Here is a 20,987-nt window from a genome sequence, read left to right on the forward strand (position 1 = left end):
AGACACGTGTATTTATTGTTTTGAGTGTTTTTGAATCACTGTTTGGATTCCAATAAATCAGCCTGTATTTTTTGTAGTATGTTCAAGTTTGTGTTTTTCAATACGTCAGAAATAAATACAAATGCAATCTCTCTATATTTGTTTCAAATATTCAATGTGTGCCTTTTGCCCCACATACGTTTTCATAAAACAGTAGGCCCCTACTTAGATTTATATCAATATCTCTACAGACCGAAAACCTTTTAGTCTGTTGTGTTTGGCAGAGCAGTGTAACTCTTACCCTGTAGCCTACATCGTAAAAGTTTTAGCCATAGTTGAAGGTTTACGTGTAAAGTATTATTCAAATCAGTCACTTTTCCCTGTGAATTTTAGCCTTATGTAAAATATTAATAGGGAAATCTGAATTCTTTTGTTAACAAAGATCCTAAATTTGACTGTTGTCACATCTGGCAACACTATCCAGTCTGTGGCCAGCTGCAGAAGTACTGTGCTGATTCACAGTGAATGAACAAATATTCCAAGCGTTTAATATCATTTTCACACAACACACTCATTCACATCTGGATAACACGGAAGCCCACCAATGTGACGTGCATTAACTCAAAATAATGAGATACTGAATCATTATGTTGTTCTTGAGATAGTTTCTGATTATATCGACTCTGAATGTTTTTCTTTCATGACACTGGCAGAAATAGGCTTCCATATAGTAGTAGACAAGTGTTTTTGTTTTTGTTTTGGCACAATACAAGATAGAAAATGTTGAACCAGCATCCAAGACAAAGGGGAAAACAAAAAACAGAATACAACAAAAATAAAATAATGTGAGGGTCTTATTCAAGAAGGGTAAACACGTCCAGTAAAGAAAAGAGTTTCTGGGCATTTTTGTTTTTCATGTAGGCTAATAGGCCTACAAAGATTTTTTGTATAGCTTAAGTTCATTCTTCCATCTGTTTATGTGGGGCTTCACCTTGAGGTATTTGCATCTATGAATAAAATGTTTTCCAAGTGTAATTAAATTGATCAGCAAGAAGTCGAGGTTCTTCTCCTTTAGCTGCACTCCAACTTTAATAGACATCCAGGTCAAAGGGTGCTGACCTTCTTTTTACAGTCTATGGTGCTGACAAGTCAAGTGAGCTGAAGTATTGTGGCGTTTCATGATTCCGTCAACACTTGAACGCAGCACGCGGCGCGCGCCTTTACGTCGTGCTTTGCTATGCGGGCGAGGGCGGAAGTGGAAACTCTCGTCTTCCTGTTCATCCCTTCTCATCCTCTTTTTTTCTCGTACACAGCAGCAGCACTGAGTGGAGCTGGTAGGTCGAAACTCTGCGACTCTAATTATTCACCACGGTCTCGTTTCAACTGTGGCTGATGTTTTTTTTAAAACGTTGTTTTCGCTCTGTTTGTCTCCGTTGACTCCCCGGTTACAGAGACCTGCTGCTGCTGCTACTGCTGCTGCTGCTGCTCCACCACCAGGCTGCAGCTTCTTCCATTTTTTAAAACTCAAGAGTAAGTTAAACCTGTTAAATAGTTTTGTATTCTCCATTGTTTGCATGTTGGACGTAGCAAAGAGGCACACAGTGCATTGACTGCTTAGTACTTCAGTGGGCTGATGTTTTCAAGGGTGGAATAAAACTTCTGTCAACTCCACAGGTGCTACTGAGCCCCCCCCCCTCCTCTCAACACACACACACACAAAGTCTGACCGGCTTTAACGGGCCAGGACCGCAGGACAGTTATGGATCAAAGTGGAGCCAGTGACGGGCCTGGGTCAGGCAGGAGACCCCCCATTCCCTCTGCCAGTACACCCATTGGTGCCAAGAAGCATGCAGCACAGAGTGGTCCAGTGCACAAAGTGAAGATAACTCCCTTCCACAGCTCACCCATAGTCAGCAGTGGTGGAGCCCTATGCAGCAAAAGACCAGAACAAGCCTCTGGAAAACAGCTGGCATCTCCCGGCGGCCTGTTTCTGGATACACCTGGAAGTCTGACTGCTCCAACTCTTAGTGAGAAACACACTGATGCTACTGTTGCTGCTGCTGCAAGCTCACAGGAGCAAACACCAAGCTCAGACTCTTCAAAGACTGCAATGGGAGAGAAAGCACAGGCAAGTCCTTCTCTTGTTCTGGTTAAGTATGTTAGGTAATTTCATAGAGCCAAATACTGTAAATGATATATTTTTTAATACTTTTTTTTTTTTTTTTTGCATTTAACCTTTTCGTTATTTCTTGTGTAATTTCCATGCTTTTAATATGAGCATTGCACAGAATTATTAATTAGTGCATGATTGCTAATCTCAGTTATATAATTTTAACTGCGCAGTGCAAAGTGCTTGAGGACATGAAATACAGTAATAAAGTTAAACCTTAAAATAAAAGCCAGATAAATGTCAAATTATCCTATAAAATCTTAGTAGTGAGTTAAAAGCCAATTTTAAAGTGATGTTTCTTTGTTGTTGTCTTTCTTATTTATGATATGAAAAAATAAAGTATGCTGTCTTCTCTTCAAAGCCTGCAAGCAAGAAGGCAGCGCCTGTCACCACAGGGCTTAGTCACAGCCAGAAAGGCAAAGGCAAACAGAAGAGAGCTGTCGTCCACTCTACTAAACCTCAGCCAGGTTAGTTCATCCTCACTTCTGCAAACTGTCAATAATAACAACAACGGTATCATTACTGTAGAGTTACAGTACATTAATATCAAAGTAGCACTGATTTATCAGGTCATACGGTGTGTGTAATAACACGTTTCCCAATGTCTTAATGATCAGTCTCTAAATTATAGACTTGAGCCTATCATTTCCTGTTGGCCCCCATCTCTCCTCACTCTGTGCTTTTCCCACTGTAGCTGTGAAGAGGAAGAAGAGGAAGATGGGAATGTACAACCTGGTCCCCAAAAAGAAACCCAAGGCCCTTAAACAGCACGAGAAGGTAGGTGCATTCATTTATTTTATCCTGCATGTCAGACCTCCACCAGCCCACTGTCACTCACTCACACATTTCAGTTTCATAATCTTCAACAGAACCACCAACAGATAAGAAGTTATCTTTTTTTTTTTTTAAATAACAAGACCAGTGATTTGTGAAAATAAAATCAGACCTATGCAGCATTGCATAGTTAATCAGTTGTTCTAGTTTGTGATTGACAGATGCTGTCATCATCTCCATTTTTTAATCTCCATTATAATTTCCACCCACACATTTTGAAGTTGTGTGCGTGTGTAAAAAACATTTCCCAGTAAGATTCTCTGTAGCAGTCACCAGCAGGGTATGCATCAATTATTTATCTCTTCTGGAGGTTTCTTAGTTTCTAGAGGGATTTCATATTTTAAAAAAATGTCTTGTGTATCTTTTTCCAATTGCCTCTGAGGACAGGGCAGTCCCAAGAAATTTGAAGTGTTTGTGTTTTGATTTTCCCACTTTCTTAAGCAAACAGGAAGAGAAAGAGGGTGTAATACCTTATGTATAATACACCTTAACATTTCTGTGAGCTGGAACACTTCCATTGGTGTTTCTATATTGTTGTCCAGTGTTCGTCAGATACTGATCCACCCTCCCTTCTCCTGTTGTCTTAATGTGTGAAGGTGAATGTGTTTGACAGACTTGAATAAATGTATGAAGTGACTCTATTACCAGTATCTGAATTGGCTTAGCTTGGCTCTGTTACATTTTCACTTTCAGATTAACATAATTTTGCATATATTGAGTAAAAAAATCTTGCTTGCACAAGGTGTTTCTCTTTAAACATTTCAAACACTGGAACTGTTTTTAATTAATTCTTCTTCCAAAACACTTGTCATCATAACAATTGATAAATTGCTTTGATAGATTTTACTCACAGGGGCTTCAATGGCAACAGCTGGTTTATAATCAGACTTGACAACTGATTAAAGCAGGGGGCTCACTGTGGCTCATTATGCCATTTGGCATGGATATTTTAGGACATAATAGATTGTATATTCACACATTAGAAAACGAGAGACTGTATAGATTAAACAAGTATTATCATGCCCCTTTCATCTAGTCAACAGTAGCAAAATAAGAATATGGAAAAATTATGTAATATTGCAAAAACAGTTGAAAGATAGTACCATTAAGTGGTGGTTTGACTGGGAAAACACATGTTTGTCTCTTTTCTCTCACTAAAACCTGCCTGTTTTATATGTATCAAGTCTGTATAAGTACAAGTGTCACCTCTTTTTAATCAGAAAGAGGAGCCAAGTCCCAGTGTGGAGAAGCGACCTGCAGCAGATGAAGAAACATTTATCCCCCCAGAGGCTCTGAAGGTCGGAGAACAGACGGCTGTCAGTAACGAATCCCTGACAGAAACAGAACCAGAAGTGGGAGACAGCAGCCATGTTGAATACACAGAGCTGGCTTTGGACTGTCTCGACCTGAAAGCTCAGGAGGAGTTGCTCTCGCCCCCACAGTCAGGTGATCACAGCATTTCAGTCAGTGATTTGAGCTAAATTCATGATATAACTAAAAAGAACAAAGGTACTCGCAACTCTGCAGGACTCAGCGTAATAATTTATTGTGACGTATGTTTCGAGCAGTAGAGGTCTGACGAAGAGCATACCTCTACTGCTCGAAACGTACGTCACAATAAATTATTACACTGAGTCCTGCAGAGTTGCGAGTACCTTTGTTCTTTTTAATTTGCTTATTGTTTTTACTCAGCACCTGCCCTCGTTGGTGTGATGTGCGTGTCTACTTTGGTTTTTTCTAAATTCATGATATCCCATATTTCTTCTACAGTCCAGTTTCTTGGTGTGTAGTGAAACAATATGATGTGTTTGTGCAGGTGTAGTGGCGGATTCTAGAGTGACAGAAACACACCTGGCTGAGGAATTACCTCTATGCTGCTGTCGTATGGAGACCCCTCACTGTGGAGGCAGCCTGTCCACACTGGAGCAGACCTGCATGGCCATGGAGAGCACAGATGGAATAGTAAAGATCATCTAAATAATACAAATAATAATAATAAAACACTTTTACATTTCCTCATCCAGCCACCAGACAGGGAATACAAGTTGGATACGATCAAGATAAAACCTATATCAGTCCTGCAGTGTTTCATAGGAAAGCGCTGCGGGAAACCCTGGTCCTGGGGCTGGAGGAGGTTATGTTGAGTGCAAATGCACCAGTGTTAAGCATATTTTTTTTGAACTCCTCCTTAACTGTCTCTCCATAGCCGGGTCGCTGCCAGAAGAGAGTGATGAAACAGGAAATGATGCGTCCGTCCAACTCGGTCCAGCTGCTGGTTCTGTGTGAGGACCACCGGGCCGGTATGGTCAAACACCAGTGCTGCCCTGGCTGTGGACTCTTCTGCAGAACGGTGAGGGGAACCTAGGTGTAGATATTACTGTATACACCAATCAGCCATTACATGACTGGTGTGTATCTGTGGCCTGTTTTAAGAACTCATTCTGAATCATTAGTAATCTGATTTGATACATCATTTGCAGTTTGATATATTTCTCCATGACCTCATTGCTTGATACAATCAAAAAGATACACAGATCGGTAATATCAGTAAAGCAATCGCATGGTTTAATGTTATGGCTGACTGCTGTACTGTATATTCACAGTAGAAGTGCTCAGTGAGGATTCAGCAAAAGATTTCAAGATTTTTTTCATTTTCATTGTCTCTTCTCCTCCGCATGTGTTTGTTCTTTGTCTCTCTATAAACCCTTTTATTTTTCTCCAAGGCCATCTCCCTTTCATTTGTTTCTCATCATCTGTCCACCTTTATCTTCTTATTCATCTCCCCCTCCCTCCCTCCGCTCTGTCTTCTCTCTCCACCCCCCTCAAACTCTGAAACAGTGATTTCTAAGCAGAGGCACTTGAACATCAGGGTGTACTTTTGCAGTTGCCAGGGGCTACGTGGATGAATTGTTGAGTAGTTCAGCTACTTTCAAAAAGTGAAATAACAACATCGGGTTCAGAAGTTTGGTTTTGAAGTCTCTCAGATGATTTTTAAATCCTACAGAACAAAAAGAAACTTGACATTGTCGGGGTCTTGGAATATTTAACTACTGAACTTTTTGACCTTAATGTTGCCTTTTCCTGTTCCCGGGTCTGTCCAACAGGGCACCTTCATGGAGTGCAGGCCATATGGCAGCATCTCCCACCGCTTCCACCGCAACTGCGCCTCCATCTTGAAGGACTGTAAGTTTTGCCCCCACTGTGGAGAAGATGCCAGCGGGGCGAAGGAGGTCACGGTGCCGAAGCCTGACCAGTCACCGTCTGTACCCAGGTCGAACCCCAGGCTGTCGCTTCCAGCTGTGCCCACTCTGGCCACGCTGCCCTCAGGACCAACCAGGCCTGCTGTTCCACAGGTCCTCAGAGCGAAGAAGACCAGCGAGCCTCAGAGGAGCAGAGACGAGAGCCCGAGCAGGTAACAAGAGATGTCCTCTAATCTTACATAGAAGGATGGTGATAACATTACTTTTTGATATGAGTAAAATCACAACTCTTGTATAAAAATATGTTTTATTCCGACTGAATTCAAATAAAATCCTTACTCTTGTTTTCTCCTCGCAGGTTAAAGGCTGAGGCTGTTTGTGCTGCAGAGAGACAACCTAAAGAGTCACTGGAGAGCATCTTAATGGCACTGGATGACGAGAAGTAAGGTTAACCAAAAAATATTTTGACATCAGTTTGCAAAGAGGTGCAGCCTGGCACCCCACTTTGCACCACGATATAAATAATTGATTGAAAACGTTATTCTTTTCAGTCTGAAACCAAAGAAAGTGAAATACCCCACAAGGCAGCTGTACATCTCTGCAAAGCAAGGAGATCTCCAGAAGGTCATTCATCTCTTAGGTAATCGAACACATGTGATTAGCGATGTAGTGGCCTCAGCTGTAATAACTTACACTGTACACTTACAGAAGTCTTTTAGGTTTACAGCACTATTCCAAATAAAAACCTAAGTATTGTAAAATTGAATGTGACTCAGTTGGAAGTTTCAGTGTAAGGGTTGGAAACCTTACTGATGAGATCCTTTGGTTCTCTGAAGTTCACAGAACTCGCAGTCATGTAGATGAAACCAGCTGCTGTAAAGATAGAAGATCGTGAACTGTAGTGACTGAGCAGATGTTTTTTTTATATCTGTATTATCACATCAATGCAACAAACTTTGTATGTTACAGTTGATGGGAAGGACCCTAACTTCCTGATGGAGGGCCAAAGCAGACGCACCCCTCTCCATGCAGCAGCTGCTGAGGGCCACCACGAGATCTGCCACATGCTGGTCCAGGTGAGGACAGGTGTATTTCTCACCGGACAAAAACTGCCAGACTCAATAGGGGCGGGGGAATCGATACAGCATAGTATTTAAGTAGTTTGTGGGACAATATTTTGTATCAATATACAGATGCCGTAGTATTGATCTTTTATTGATCTTATGTAAATTGAAAACACGAAACACAAAGACCGAGAACTTTATCTTATTAGATATTAGATTAGAACTGATGTTGACAAAGTTTTTCTTAAGGGACATACTTTGCAGTTGAAGGTAATAAATTGCAATGTATCACAATATGTTAGTGTAGGATATCACAAAATCTTTAAAATCACAACAATTGTGACTTAAATATTGTGTTGGTATCATATCGTGGAGCTTCTGTTACCCATCCTGCATATTTAGGCCCAACTTTAGGTCTTGAATTAAAAACATTTTATCAACCTTCTGAGTTTCCTCATACAGAGACATGGCAGTTGCAACCAAACAATAAAACAAAAGGTTACATGCAAATTTTACATGCCAGAGTGAAATCCCTTTTTCAGTACCATGGACAGTGCCAGACAGTGGTGTAGTGCTTCCTGTAGAAGTAGTGATCCATTTCACAGGTCTCAGTACATGTTCATAAAAGGAAACACTTTACTTTTATAATAAATTATTTCCTATAAGTCGAATTTTTCTGGTGAGCAATGTTACTTATATGTACTATGGGATATTTTTCCCTTTTTCATAAATTTTTCATAAAATTGCAAATTTCTCATTATGTTTCCACTTACTCATGATGAGGTATTTAGTGTGTAGATTATTTAGGGAAAATGTTATTTAAAAGATTATATGAAGAAACTGAATGGAGTCTGAATACTTTTTGAATACACTGTAACTCACAACTCCCACTGCATATCCTATTACAAACTAATTTTAAAATGATGAAAACATTGGAAATGCAATTTATTTTGTAATTTTAGGTGTAAAATGAAAACACTTTTCTATTCTTTCACCAAAAGAATAAATTGAATTCAAAATGTAAAAGTGGAAACCTGAATTCCTATACTCAACCAAATCGACAAAAGTTTGATATTTTGTTTTCTGTAGTCTAGACAGTGTTTTAAAGACCTAAAACATGTTTGGTGCTTAGCTGTCACTAACTGTTACCAAAACATCCCCTGACCTGTCCAGGAATCCTGTCTGTGAAGGTCAGTGGTGTACAGTAATTAGTGTTGTTGCACTGTGTGTGTGTGTGTGTGTGTGTGTGTCTGTGTGCGTACAGGCTGGAGCCAACCTGGACATGTTCGACGAGGAGCAGAGAACACCTCTGATGGTGGCCTGTGAAAACAACCATCTGGACACAGTGAAGTACCTGCTCAGAGCTGGAGCGTCCATTAGCCACAAGGTGGGTCAGCACGGTCTAGTCGGATCATCTCGGTTAGTGTTAACGTGTCCTCGTGCCAGATTCTGCCTCTTCATCCATCCATCCATTCAGTACCACTCTATGAGCTGCTGCCACTGCTCAGTCAATTGAACTACTATTCCTTTTTAAATCACAAACTCAATCTGATTACTTTATTGTAGCCACATTATTAGCGGAGTGTCTCACAGAAGCAGTAAAATATAAGCCTCGCCTACTTTAATAAATCAGGAATGACCCTCAGATCAAACAAACCAGTGTAGCCAGAGATATTTGTCGCCATAATTTTAGCCTCCTCTAGTGGCTGATTTGTGCCAACTTTAGTACAGACCTTCAGAGTGACATGACTGTCTAGTGGTAATAGGAGTGGGTGTTGCCAAAATTTGCAGCACTTCCTTTTTTTTTTTAAACAAAAGCTTATAGGAAGTTGTTACTTCGTTACTTGTGCATTCTTTTGCTCATCAGTTGATTTCACCAATGTTTAGCCTCAGAAACATTACAATAAACATGTAAATGATGAGAGAGAAGTGTCCCCGTTGCTGCTGGAAATTAATAATCAGCACACAACACCATCCTGATGTCACTTTACTGAGGGATTTTCTCCTTGTTTGATTTTAAAAACATATTTTTGGGCACAGCAGCTTCAGATCAGAATTTTCAGATCAGTATCAACCTCTGTTGCACCTCACAGAATCACATCAGCCGCCTGTAGTATAATATTCTCTCGTCTAGACTTTCAACTTGACCTTGAAACTTTGCAGGGAACTCTTCTTGTCTTTCGACAAACAGAGGGATCAAGTGCCCATGTTTGGACCTTGATGTGCTAATGATCAAAACTCATGAAACTCTTAATTGAGAGCTTGTCCAGCCCAAAGGGTGTAGCGGCAGCACTTGTGCAATGTACAAAAGCAAGGACAGTGAATATTCTTGCATGAAACCCAATGAGCTGAAAGAGTATTAAAAGTGTGAGGTGAGTGCGTTAATTTCTTGCAGGCCTGTCTTTCAGCACAGTGCTGTTGACAACCAGAAAATCGACTGATGTAGCTTTTAAATGTGATTTTGTGCAGTATATGCAGCCAGGTAGAAATATAGAGTGTAAGTGTATATGGATCCCTGTGAAGTTTTGCTCTGGAGGGAAGGAGGACTCTGTCATTAAGTGATAAACGTACAACATTTTAATTAACCTCTCCATCTCTAAGCCTGGGCTGGTCTCCAGAGGGAGGGAGAGGATTAGGTACAGAAGATTTCTGAGCTGTGAGACACGTCTCTCCTCGCTATGTCTTTTCCAATGTCTTCTGAGTTTTAACTCGGGGAGTCCAAGCACCAATGAAATGCCCTGTCTTTTGACGTGTTGTGCAGTGGCGGCAGCAGTGCAGTGTTGTTCAATGTGACTAATGTTGTCATCTCAGGATATCATGGGTTTCACCTGTCTGCATCTGGCAGCTAAACTGGGACATTATGACATAGTCCATCATCTGCTGTCCAAGGCTTCCAAACACATAAACTGTCAGGTAAAGACATACATTACTTCATTGACTAGCTGCTGCTTCAACCTCATGCTCTGTAAATACAGAGCCATGTCTTTGAGTTTCACGTCATGTGTCTGTGCAGGATGATGGGGGCTGGACTCCCATTACCTTTGCCATCGAGTATAAGCACAAGGAGCTGGTCCGCCTGTTTTTGGCCAAAGGGGCCGACGTTAACATCAGAGACAAGGTCTGTTACTGGTCTGACTGTACCACACACACACACACACACACACACACACACACACACACACACACACACACACACACACACACACACACACACACACACACACACACACACACACACACACACACACACACACACACACACACACACTCTTGCACATAACCATACCTTTCTATTTTTACTCTTCATACAGTATGACTTCTGATAAGGGAAAAATGAGTTTGAGCTCATGGGGTCCACAATGTTTGAACAGTGAAATTTAAGAACAGTGCACAGGCAGTGGCTGCTGTGTCACCTTGATCAAGGAAAATAGATAATGCAAATGAGTCGTGGGAGGATGTAGGTGTAAATATAGACCTTTCATAATAGTTAAATGAGTCAAACATTTCTGTTTTGAATGAGGACATTCTTCTTGTTAAATCAATTAACCTTGTATGTTAAGGACAAGATTTGTAATTGCCAAACACGATGAATGGCCCCCCTGCCTCCCTCAGTACCGTGACACCTCTCTGATGTGCTCTTTGTGCAGGAGGAGAACGTCTGCCTGCACTGGGCGGCTCTGTCGGGCTGTGATGATATTGCCCAGGCTCTGCTGGAGGCTCAGTGTGACCTCAATGCTGTTAACATTCACGGAGACTCCCCGCTTCATATCGCTGCCAGAGAAAACTACCTGGAGTGTGTGACGTGAGTGTTTGTTTCCCTTTCATTATACAGAACTTAATGTTATGTCCAGACCAGCCCATTGTTAACAAAATGGATGTGATGCAATTACAGGTGGGGATAGACAATTTGGCAACACTCTTTCAAAGTTGTCATGAAAATACATAAATATACAGCAGCAGATTAACACCAATGGATTTCTTTAAGGATATATCAATAAACTTTTGTTCAGGTGTCCACATACTTTTGGCTAAGAAGTGTATCAGGTATTGGCAAATATTTCCCTGAAATACCCCCAGGATATTGGTTTTAGCTACAAAGCTCCTGTTTTGGTTGCCCCCCCCCCTTGCTAAATAAGCTTATTGTCTTTTTAAGCTCGCTGTTTTCTCGAACACGGTCCCCAGGCCTCTAACTCAAACATCCTCCGTGTACAGGTTGTTTCTGTCTTGTGGAGCCGATGTCACTCAGAGGAATAAAGAAGGAGACACGCCTCTGGATTGCTGCGTCTACAGCTCCAGTGTGTGGACGGCGCTCAGCACCAACAAGAAGCTCACTGATGCCAGGAGAGGCAGGGACTGCTGTGGAGAGAGGATGCTCAGCAGGTAGTGTGCATGTTGAGACTGTCTGCATCTGTGTGTGTGTGTGTGTTGTTTTTGATGCATATTTCTGTTCTTATCTTTGTTCCTCTGTGTGCAGAGGTATATTCACCTGCCCTGTCTCTGAAACACATTTGAAAATGACATAAATAATGTCCAAGGTAAAAAGGGGACTACTAGGTTTATTTGATGTACTGCGGTTTTATATAGTGAGGGGCTGTGTAAGAGAGAAGTCGAGGAGTTCTTAGGGAATGTGATAGTTGTTGAGTTTAATTTTCACTCGAGTTAAAGACCCAGAGTACTTGATTTTACAATCACAGAAGCATTCAAAAGATATATGTCAACATTGTTGAACTGTTCCACAGTTACAGAATGACTGACTGACTCACTGACGGTAGACACGTGCAATAAAATGCTTGTTGAATGTGATACAGAGGCTGTCAACATGGGCATAAAATACCTGAATCAACAGAACTGCCAATTGGAATTAAACAAACGTTAGTAAGACATACAGTATGCTCTCAAGTTGGATGGTCATTTTTTTTTTGAGTCAAAGACTGGAGTTGGTTCTGGTGAACACAGCAAATATTGAAAATTAAATGAATTAAATGAAATTCTTTATTTCTAAAACCTCTCACTCTAAAACGCTGACTTCAGATCATAGTCTGTTTCATCTCCTGCCAAAATTTCAAATACAGCTTTTCAAACATGGCAGACAGTGGAGGAGGTGGCTGGAATTGGTTTTTCTGCCTTGAAAATTAATTCCTCAGACTAAAAGCTCTACTTCAAAGGAAGAGTACTTCATTGAAATATAGGTCAAAAGTATAACATTTCTCTTTCTTAAAGTGTAGTGGAGTAAAAGTCACCAGTCTCTAAAAGAAATAAAATAATAAAGTGAGTGAATAAGTTGGGATAAGCACATCTGGACCCCAGATCTGTATGTAACACGCATACATTACTGATAAGTATCTGGTGTTGATCTCTCTTCACTGAACTAGACTCAGATCTATGTATCTTGTTGCTCCTTTTCTCTGAATCCTGAAAATTTTGCAATTTTTTTTTTTTTTAGAATAGAGGTGTTTATTAAACATTGTCCATATCCATTTGGTGTGAAGTCCAGAATTGGGACTGCCATGTTTCCATTACTTGAAAACATGTGATATTCTCTTGATAAAAATACAGACAGGTTGGGAAAAAACAACGTATATTGTCTCAGCCTCTATACTTCCTATCACTGATTCTTTTCACACTCCTCGCACCATCAGTGATTTCATCTTTTTTTAATTTTTTTTTATCTCTACTATATATTTGAATCAGATTTTTAAGATCACAATCTTTCCCTTTCTCAGGGACATCTCTCGGGGATATGAAGCTGTTCCTATCACCTGTGTTAATGCTGTCGACAGTGAGCCCTGTCCTCAAAACTTTAAATACATCCCAGACAACTGTGTCACCTCCCCACTGGACATAGACAAGGACATCACTCACTTACAGGTGAGTTCCCAGCAATGTCTGCTGTTAAATACATCACCGCAAAGACTGCAGTTCTCATGTTCAGACTCAAACCAGCAATGGGTTGAATCCTAGTATTGCATCTGTATCTAAAGCCGGATATATCCTCTGTGCCACAGGCCTCCATTGTTGTCCAACTCAATCCCACACACACCCTCCTGCTGCCAGAAATATTCTCTGGAGCACCAAATGGTGATTAATCCACCTCTGAAGATAGTCCACAAAATGCACTTTTCCCCCTTGTTTGAGTATCTGCAGCCGGCCACTCTGGGAAAGGCTTGTCAGTGACCTGTTTTCAGGACAGCAAAAATACAACTAGATATTTGTGACTCATTCCACGCTATGTTTGTATGCCTCTAGAGCTACAAGAAAACACGAATGGGACTGATAGACAGCCAGTCCAAAAGAATAGACTTGATATCTCAGTCATGCCTCGACAGAACTTCCACTATGATACAAGGCACATCAGGACAAACTGATTATACTTTGGTAGGAGGAGAAAAATGAATTGGACACTTCAATCAATTTATCAGAAAAAAGTTCCATTCATCAAGTTTTCACCTGTCCAGATTAAAGATGGAAACTCTGCTGGCTCTCTTTTTCTCTGAGGAATTTGTACTGTACATACAATAGATGAAAATGACAAAGCCTCAAAATGTATACTCCTAACAGCTCATTGATTGTGTCATTCAGCACTGCAGCTGCACAGACGACTGCTCATCCAGCACGTGCATGTGTGGTCAGCTGAGTCTGAGATGTTGGTATGACAATGTGAGTATGTTTTTATCAAATCATGATTTTTATACCATGTTACTGCCGCTTGGGCACGTGTGTGTTCCCTCTAAAATTATATTATAACAGGTTTTCCAAATGAAAGTTTGGTTTTCTTTAAACTAATTAAGGAAAAATATCCATGTGCATGATTGTGCAGGAGGGTCGATTACCTCTGGACTTCTGTCAGAGGGAGCCCCCAGTGCTGTTTGAGTGTAACCACGCCTGCTCCTGCTGGAGGACGTGCAGGAACCGAGTGGTCCAGAAGGGACTGAGGTACCATATTCCACTTTCTGAGATGTTGCATGTAGCTCTTCATCTAATAGCTCCCTCAATTCCTGCATTTCCTGTTGTCAAAACCCAGAGGGTCTTTTTTTAAATTTAGCTTCACAAAATAAAAGCCCCTTTGGTTTCCTGGGGGGGAAAGATGTTTTAAAAGAGGCAGCAGCAGAAGACTTTAGCTTGCACCAGCAATGACTGAACGCAGAAAATAAAGTTCCAACATGGCTGCCCAGAGAACAAATCAGAAATTATCAATGGATGAAAGCGAGAGCAGGAACATATAAGTGGGAAAAAACAGGATCTACTTGGAAAGTATGGAGAGCTCTGCTTGTCTTTAGTATATTTTATGGCTTTTTGCCTTTATTTGATAGTACACAGTAGAGATAGACAGGAAAGGGGGAGGCAGAGAGAGGGGGAATGACATGCAGAAAAGGGCTGCCCGACGCGGGATTCGAACCGGGGCCGCCTGCGGTGAGGACTGTAGCTTCTACATGGGGCGGCCGCTTTACCCACTGTGCCACGCACCAACCCAGAGCTCTGCTTGTCTATCTGACATATCCACATGGACAAAGTAACTCCACCTTCAGCTTAACCTCTCTCAGACTGAACTCCTGTCGGTCTCTTTAACAATATGAACATCAAAATCTCCTCATCATCTCTTACTCCAGCCAAGGTACAATTGTCTTCTGGTGGACCTCCCTCTCCTCAAGGTAAAAACCTTACAGTTGGTCCACAATATGTCAGCTTATTTTGGTCTTTGGTCAGCTGTAAAGGTCACATATCATTGTGCTGCCCTCAGAGTGACTTCTGGTTTCTTCTACCTATACTCAATCATCTCTCCCAAATGTCTTTCATAGTAACTTAGTAAAATTGTTCATTTGTAGGTAAAGTGAAAATCAATGTGCAGGAATATCTAGGAAAAACAGTTTCTTTGTTTCCTGTGTCCACCTTTTGTGTTCTCATCTAAGGAACGAGGAGGTGACGGTGTATACACAGGAAAAAAAGACTACCTCTCTCTGTTGAAACCATTTTCAGAAATATAATCAGTGTCATATTTTGTTTAATTTTCCTCTTAAGCTTGAGCTGCTGCTTCGTCAGCTGCTCGATTACATAACTGTCTCGGTGGTGGTGTTTTTGTTTGTTTCAGAGCCCGGCTGCAACTCTTCAGGACACAGACGATGGGCTGGGGAGTGAGGGCGATGCAGGATATCCCTCAAGGAACATTCATCTGCGAGTGAGGACAGGCTCTCATAAGAGAAACGAATGAATTCAATGTTTTACAGCATGAAATATTGAAGAGCAGCTGAGCTCTGAGCTCTCTCAACCCCCACCCCCCCCTCCCCATGCTTCCACAGGTACGTGGGGGAGATCATTACTGACGCAGAGGCTGACAAAAGGGAGAACGACTCTTTCCTCTTCACCCTCGACAATAAGGTGACTTGACTAGTTGACCTGAATTTTTTAAAGCTGCAGTTGGCAATGGCGGTGGTTTTTATTTTTCATTTTTTAAGGGCATTTTGATAGCATGGGGAGGAGGGGCTTATACTAAGGAGGCCAAAAATGATGCCAGGAGGCAGCATTTCTAATTACGTGATCTAACTATACAGCAAAGTGTGTATGTGATAATTCCATTTGAAACCATGACTTATATTGCAGTAGCAGTGTATGCTAAAATAGTATAATTTTGCATATCATTCAGCACTAATCACATTCTCACTCTCTTACTCTCTGATTCAGCTTTGACCTAGTCTGCTCACTATAGTTGTAGTTGCATTATTAAAGACATTTCAGGTGCCTCACTTTCTGTGTGACCCAGCGTTAGAGGTCTCTGGAAACTGTTGTCTGGTTGGCCGAGTGCTCGCCTGTGTTGCCACAGTGCCTCATCATGTGACTGTGACACGTCTGTGGTGATTGTCTGATGCAGGTGAAAGACGTACACTGTATCGATGCAAGACTTTTCGGAAACATCGGCCGCTTCATCAACCACCTGTGTGAGCCCAACCTGCTGGCTGTGAAGGTGTTCACCATGCATCAGGACCTGCGCTTCCCTAGGATAGCCTTCTTCTCCAGTAGGCCCGTCAAAGCTGGAGACCAGATAGGGTGAGTGCTGGAGAAACAACCTATTCCTCTTACTGTTCATTAGAGAAGAATGAAAAAAATGACAATTGGTGCGTATACATGGACTTGAGTATCCCAGTTATGAGCAATATCCCATTTATGATCATATTCGGGATACTGCGTTTACATGCACACAGAGAAACCAGGTTATTCATATCCCTGTTTACATGATGAATACTAGTATCCCGGTTTCTGATTACTGCATCTTATTAGTGCAGGTGCCTGTGATGTTTATTTTTCACAACACAAACTGCGGCAATTTTGAAATCTGTTCTTGCCGGTTTGGTGCTGCTAAATGTTGATTGCGTTTGCATATACGGCTCATTCATCTTATATCTAGCAACAGAAGACGAGAGCGACAACATGTCCTCTGACCACTCTCTGCCTGTCACTGCCATCGCGTTGGACGAGGGAGATGTTGATGAAATCCGCAGACGTGAATGGTGGTCTTGGATCGTGTTAATACAGTTTATGGATTCTGAGTGGAGGGAAAACCTTCAGGTCAACTTTAGTCGACTGTGTGACATCTATGACGTGTGTGTTGATTGCTTGCACCTGCGCAGATAGTTGCAGAAACTGGGGTAAGGTGTATACATGCAACAGTATCCCGTTTTCTTTCAGAGTTCTCTGGGTAGCAAAACTACTGGTGTATCCTGGTTTCTGAAATCGGGATATGATGTATACGTCATGCATAATCACAAAAATGGGATACTCAAAAATCCGATCATATCTGGGATAGTCAAGTCCATGTAAAACGCACTGAATGATGATGGGCTGCTGGGGTCTCTTCCTCTCCAGATTTGACTATGGTGATCACTACTGGAGGGTGAAGAGCAAGTACTTCAGCTGCCAGTGTGGGTCTGTCAAGTGCCGCCACTCGGTTGCTCGAGAGAAGGTCCCTGATGACCACTGATCTCTGTCCATTTCTGACATTGCAGAAGCCACAGAACATGTTTCGTCAGGTAATCACCAGCAGGATGTTACTGTTTTTATCTGAAGTCCAAGTTTTAAAACAGTAAATGAAATATGAATTGTGGTCAAATGTGTCATCCAAGAACTCAGGATGTGACTTATTTATACATGAGGTCAAGTTTGTGTATGAAGAATAAGAAATACTGTATGAGAGTGGACCTGACTAGTTTTTAAAGAGCCAAGAATCAGGTTAAAAAAGCTTAACATGTGATTTTATCATCAACAGATTCTCCCTTTAGTACTGCAAACTGTTGTATCTGTGAGTTAATAATGAGCTGAACTAATGTTAATGGTAGTCTGTCTGAACTCTTCTATGAACTTTTTACTACATGCCTAATTAGCAATTAAAAATTTTAAAGCATCTTTTTGTCCTGTTTTGTGTTAATGAAAGTAGAGACACAAAAGCTCAGTGAGGTCCAATACTGAGGCCTTCCAGTTGTTTAATGGGGTTCAGGTCAGGATGAGGTCTCTATAAATTATTCCACACCAATTTATAAAGAAAACTATAAAGTTATGTCAGTCTCAGTATAATTTATTCGGACCTCTTTTTATTATATTTTCTTAATTCAACATTTCAATCCCACTTGTTTTGTTTTTGTGGTTTGGAAGGAGGATTTACCATTTGTGTATTGTGAATAAAGTTAGTTTAAAAAAAAAAAACTTTATGAGGCAGGTGGAAAACTGTTGTCTAAAAATAACATTGCATAGTGGATAACATTGCATTAATGTTTCCGATTTTGGAAATACTGCAAGTATCCAGGATCCAGAACAGTGGATATTCTATTGTTATGCTTTTGGCCATTTAATACAGTTTGAGTGTTGGAGATATAAAATAACCTATGGACTATAGGATTCAGTAACCAACTAAAATCTCATTATCAACACCGTTGTGTTTATATATTTTTCAGTGAAGATTGAAGAAGGGAACATGACTATATCAACTGAAATCACAATCACTTTATTTACCAAAATGATATGCGATTTATTTTGTGGGATGCTAAATAAATTAAAAAGGGAATGACTTTGATATCCATGGGGTGAGACTGAAATCCTTGAATAAACCAAACTTGCTGGGTGGAAATAATTATCTAAAGAATCACACTTTGAGATATTTGCTAATTTCTTCTTCTTCTTTTTTTTAACTCTCATGGACTGACCCTGATTTTTGCTGTTTTAGAGGCTCAATATTACATCAGAAGATTTGAATAATTAATGGAGTTTTCCTGTTGCCATATGTGTGAACAGACAGCTCATATCACAATTTGCAGTAAATACTAGTAAGATTAATGAATCCTAAGATTTTTTTTTTGTTTCCAAACAAGGAGCCTATACTACTACTTGCTATGTTATGGTGTTAATAACTCACCTAATAAAGTTAAAATCAATTAGCCTTCATAATGGCAGTCCTATTGTCAATTGGTATTTGGTTGTTTGTAGAATCTTTATCTTTCAGTTCATTTTCTAACTTGTTTCTTTGTGTTTTTGTCAAACCAGTGGTTCTTTATTCTTGTTTGTCAGTAGTTTTTAATTGCAGCTGTCTAGATAGAATAGGGTTAGGGTTTTGAATGCTGCCTTCGAGCAAACCCCACAGTCGCTGTCAGTACAGGTAATACTCAGAAAATTAGAATATCGTGAAAAAGTTCATTCACTTCCCCATGATTGCGAACTGTACTGAACCAGACAGAGAGCTTTTAAAGGCTCAGGAACCCTTTGCAGGTGTTTTGGATTAATTGGCTGACAATTTGAGCTACAACATTGAACTTTTTCACGATATTCAAATTTTTTGAGATTCTGATTTTGGGGTTTTCATAAGCTGTAAGCCATAATAATCAAAATTCTAACAAATAAAAGCTTGAAATATCTTGCAATGCCTGTTATGAGTCTAAATAATATATTCATTTCACCTTTTAAGTTGAATTACTTAAATGAATGAACGTTTTCACGTATAGTAGGAGTGCTGGGGCTTTTTAGAAACTCTCTAATCTTCTTCCTCGGTGCTGTCTGGAGGCCAGCCCAACATCTATGTCCTGCGTATGTTGAACAGCTTCATACTCTTTCTTTCTTTTTCCTCTTTCTCGCTCGCGCTCTCTCCTCCCTGTTGCTATGGAAACAGGGCCGGCCCAGGTGGAGGAGCCACTTGGCTGGCGTCTTGTCGGTCACGTGTGGGGGAGGAGGAGGGGGTGTGGTGGGGGAGAGTCTGAGTCTGAGGAGGATGAGGAGCAGCAGGAGCAGTGGAGAAAGTGATATCTCTACATGCACATTAACAACGGGCCACTTCAGGGAAACGACGAGCCGCTCAGTCCCGTGATTTCCTCCTCCTCGGTTACCGCTCGAGAGAAAACTGACACAACTGACGGCGTGATTTGTAACCGGCGGCGTCCAACGGTCCAACGGTCAACTTGCATTTTAAAAAAACACAAAAAACGAGTCTTGTATTTTAAAACGGGCGGAAACGATGTCGTTTTTGGACGTTTTCTGGAGGTAAACGCGTCTGGGACTTCTCTACTGTGACTGGTTCTGGTTCGCAGTATTTTTTCTGTGTCGTAGTCTTTAAATTTTTTATTTTATTTTTTGTTTTTACCCGGGGTTTGGTTTGGTTTGGTGGAAGGCGCATCCTGGATGTAGCTTGATGATGATGATGGACTTGTAGCGTTGACGCCAGCGCATCATTAGTACCACTCTCTCGGAGACGGGGAGTCTGTCTGAGAGGCAGGAACACCCGTGGCAAAAATGATGCATCACGGGAGTCTGATCATCTGAACTTTGAGCAACAATTTCATGTGGGAGAGACAGGCGGCGGCGGCATGGGAGGCGGCGGAGCTGAGGAGGTAACAGCCTGACGCGGAGGAAGAAAAAAAAAAAGAGCCTCCCTCCTCTGCTTGTTTTTGTTGTGAATGTTTGACTCCTCTGTTCGTGGACGACACACGCGCGCACCTAAAGGACCTGGAGACGTACGGGACGACAGTGTGTGTTGTGATGCTTCTTTTCCATATCTTCTCTGTTGTTGTCAGTTTTGGTTTCTCCAGCAAGATCTGCGCTTCTATCCCAGAAGAATGGCTCGCTTTGAAGACGAACTGTCCAGTCGCTATGGAGGCAGCTGTCCCGCGGGCCCGGCCAGAGGGGCCAGCCGGCAGCCGGGGCCTCTGGGGGGGCAAAGGGTGTACAAGCAGACGATGGCCCAGAGAGCCAGGACCATGGCTATTTACAACCCCATTCCAGTCAAGCAGAGCTGCCTCACCGTTAACCGCTCTCTGTTCATCTTCAGCGAGGATAACATCATACGGAAATATGCCAAAAAGATCACCGAATGGCCATATCCTTCCTGCCCAGTTATACCCCTCATACATGCTCGACGTCCCCGCGCCTAATTAACCTAATCTGTTTAAGGTCCCGTTCTTAGCAGCACAACAAACATGTATGTAGAATATGATATCTAAGCCTAAGCAAGACGAAATGGCACAGCCTCAAAGCCTGCAATTCTACAATTTCCAAAGAGTCATTTCAATCACTGAAATCTTGAACGTCCACAGTTGGTTCTCCTGTTGTTCCCACAGACTAAAACATAGGGCTGCAGCCACAATTGGATCCTCCATCCATCATTTTTTATTGTGTAAACATGCTGTTAAAGGTCTTCCTTCACAGAATATCTAAACATTGTCTTTGATGTGGCCCAGCTAGGCAGTCACATATGAGGCTTGGAGTCCTTTCTTT

General features: G+C 41.4%; 2 protein-coding genes across 3 annotated transcripts in view; both read left to right on the plus strand.

Moving 5' to 3' along the window:
- The window catches only part of ehmt1a (euchromatic histone-lysine N-methyltransferase 1a), a 130,745-nt gene extending 113,121 nt beyond the window's left edge, over positions 1–17,624 (plus strand). Inside the window, exons 1-23 of one of the 2 annotated variants that reach the window (XM_083978476.1) lie at positions 1,374–1,509; positions 1,654–2,107; positions 2,511–2,616; positions 2,844–2,926; positions 4,204–4,429; positions 4,800–4,945; positions 5,190–5,333; positions 6,088–6,395; positions 6,542–6,625; positions 6,735–6,823; positions 7,153–7,259; positions 8,512–8,634; positions 10,059–10,160; positions 10,261–10,365; positions 10,895–11,049; positions 11,460–11,627; positions 12,971–13,115; positions 13,827–13,904; positions 14,065–14,180; positions 15,334–15,420; positions 15,542–15,620; positions 16,111–16,286; positions 17,103–17,624. In XM_083978476.1, coding sequence (XP_083834602.1) covers positions 1,739–2,107; positions 2,511–2,616; positions 2,844–2,926; positions 4,204–4,429; positions 4,800–4,945; positions 5,190–5,333; positions 6,088–6,395; positions 6,542–6,625; positions 6,735–6,823; positions 7,153–7,259; positions 8,512–8,634; positions 10,059–10,160; positions 10,261–10,365; positions 10,895–11,049; positions 11,460–11,627; positions 12,971–13,115; positions 13,827–13,904; positions 14,065–14,180; positions 15,334–15,420; positions 15,542–15,620; positions 16,111–16,286; positions 17,103–17,217 — 3,111 coding nt within the window. In that variant the 5' untranslated portion in view covers positions 1,374–1,509; positions 1,654–1,738 and the 3' untranslated portion in view covers positions 17,218–17,624. Of the gene's footprint in view, positions 1–1,373; positions 1,510–1,653; positions 2,108–2,510; positions 2,617–2,843; positions 2,927–4,203; positions 4,430–4,799; positions 4,946–5,189; positions 5,334–6,087; positions 6,396–6,541; positions 6,626–6,734; positions 6,824–7,152; positions 7,260–8,511; positions 8,635–10,058; positions 10,161–10,260; positions 10,366–10,894; positions 11,050–11,459; positions 11,628–12,970; positions 13,116–13,826; positions 13,905–14,064; positions 14,181–15,333; positions 15,421–15,541; positions 15,621–16,110; positions 16,287–17,102 lie in introns of those variants that run through there. The other variant, XM_083978477.1, reaches the window with a different exon arrangement.
- Positions 17,625–20,329: 2,705 nt separating this feature from the next.
- The window catches only part of cacna1ba (calcium channel, voltage-dependent, N type, alpha 1B subunit, a), a gene marked incomplete at both ends in the record, with an annotated part of 86,720 nt that continues 86,062 nt past the window's right edge, over positions 20,330–20,987 (plus strand). The window contains one exon of the mRNA XM_083978554.1: positions 20,330–20,589. Coding sequence (XP_083834680.1) covers positions 20,330–20,589 — 260 coding nt within the window. The remainder of the gene's footprint in view (positions 20,590–20,987) is intronic.

Source organism: Trachurus trachurus (assembly GCF_905171665.1).
Source record: "Trachurus trachurus genome assembly, chromosome: 9".
Lineage (NCBI taxonomy): Eukaryota > Metazoa > Chordata > Actinopteri > Carangiformes > Carangidae > Trachurus > Trachurus trachurus.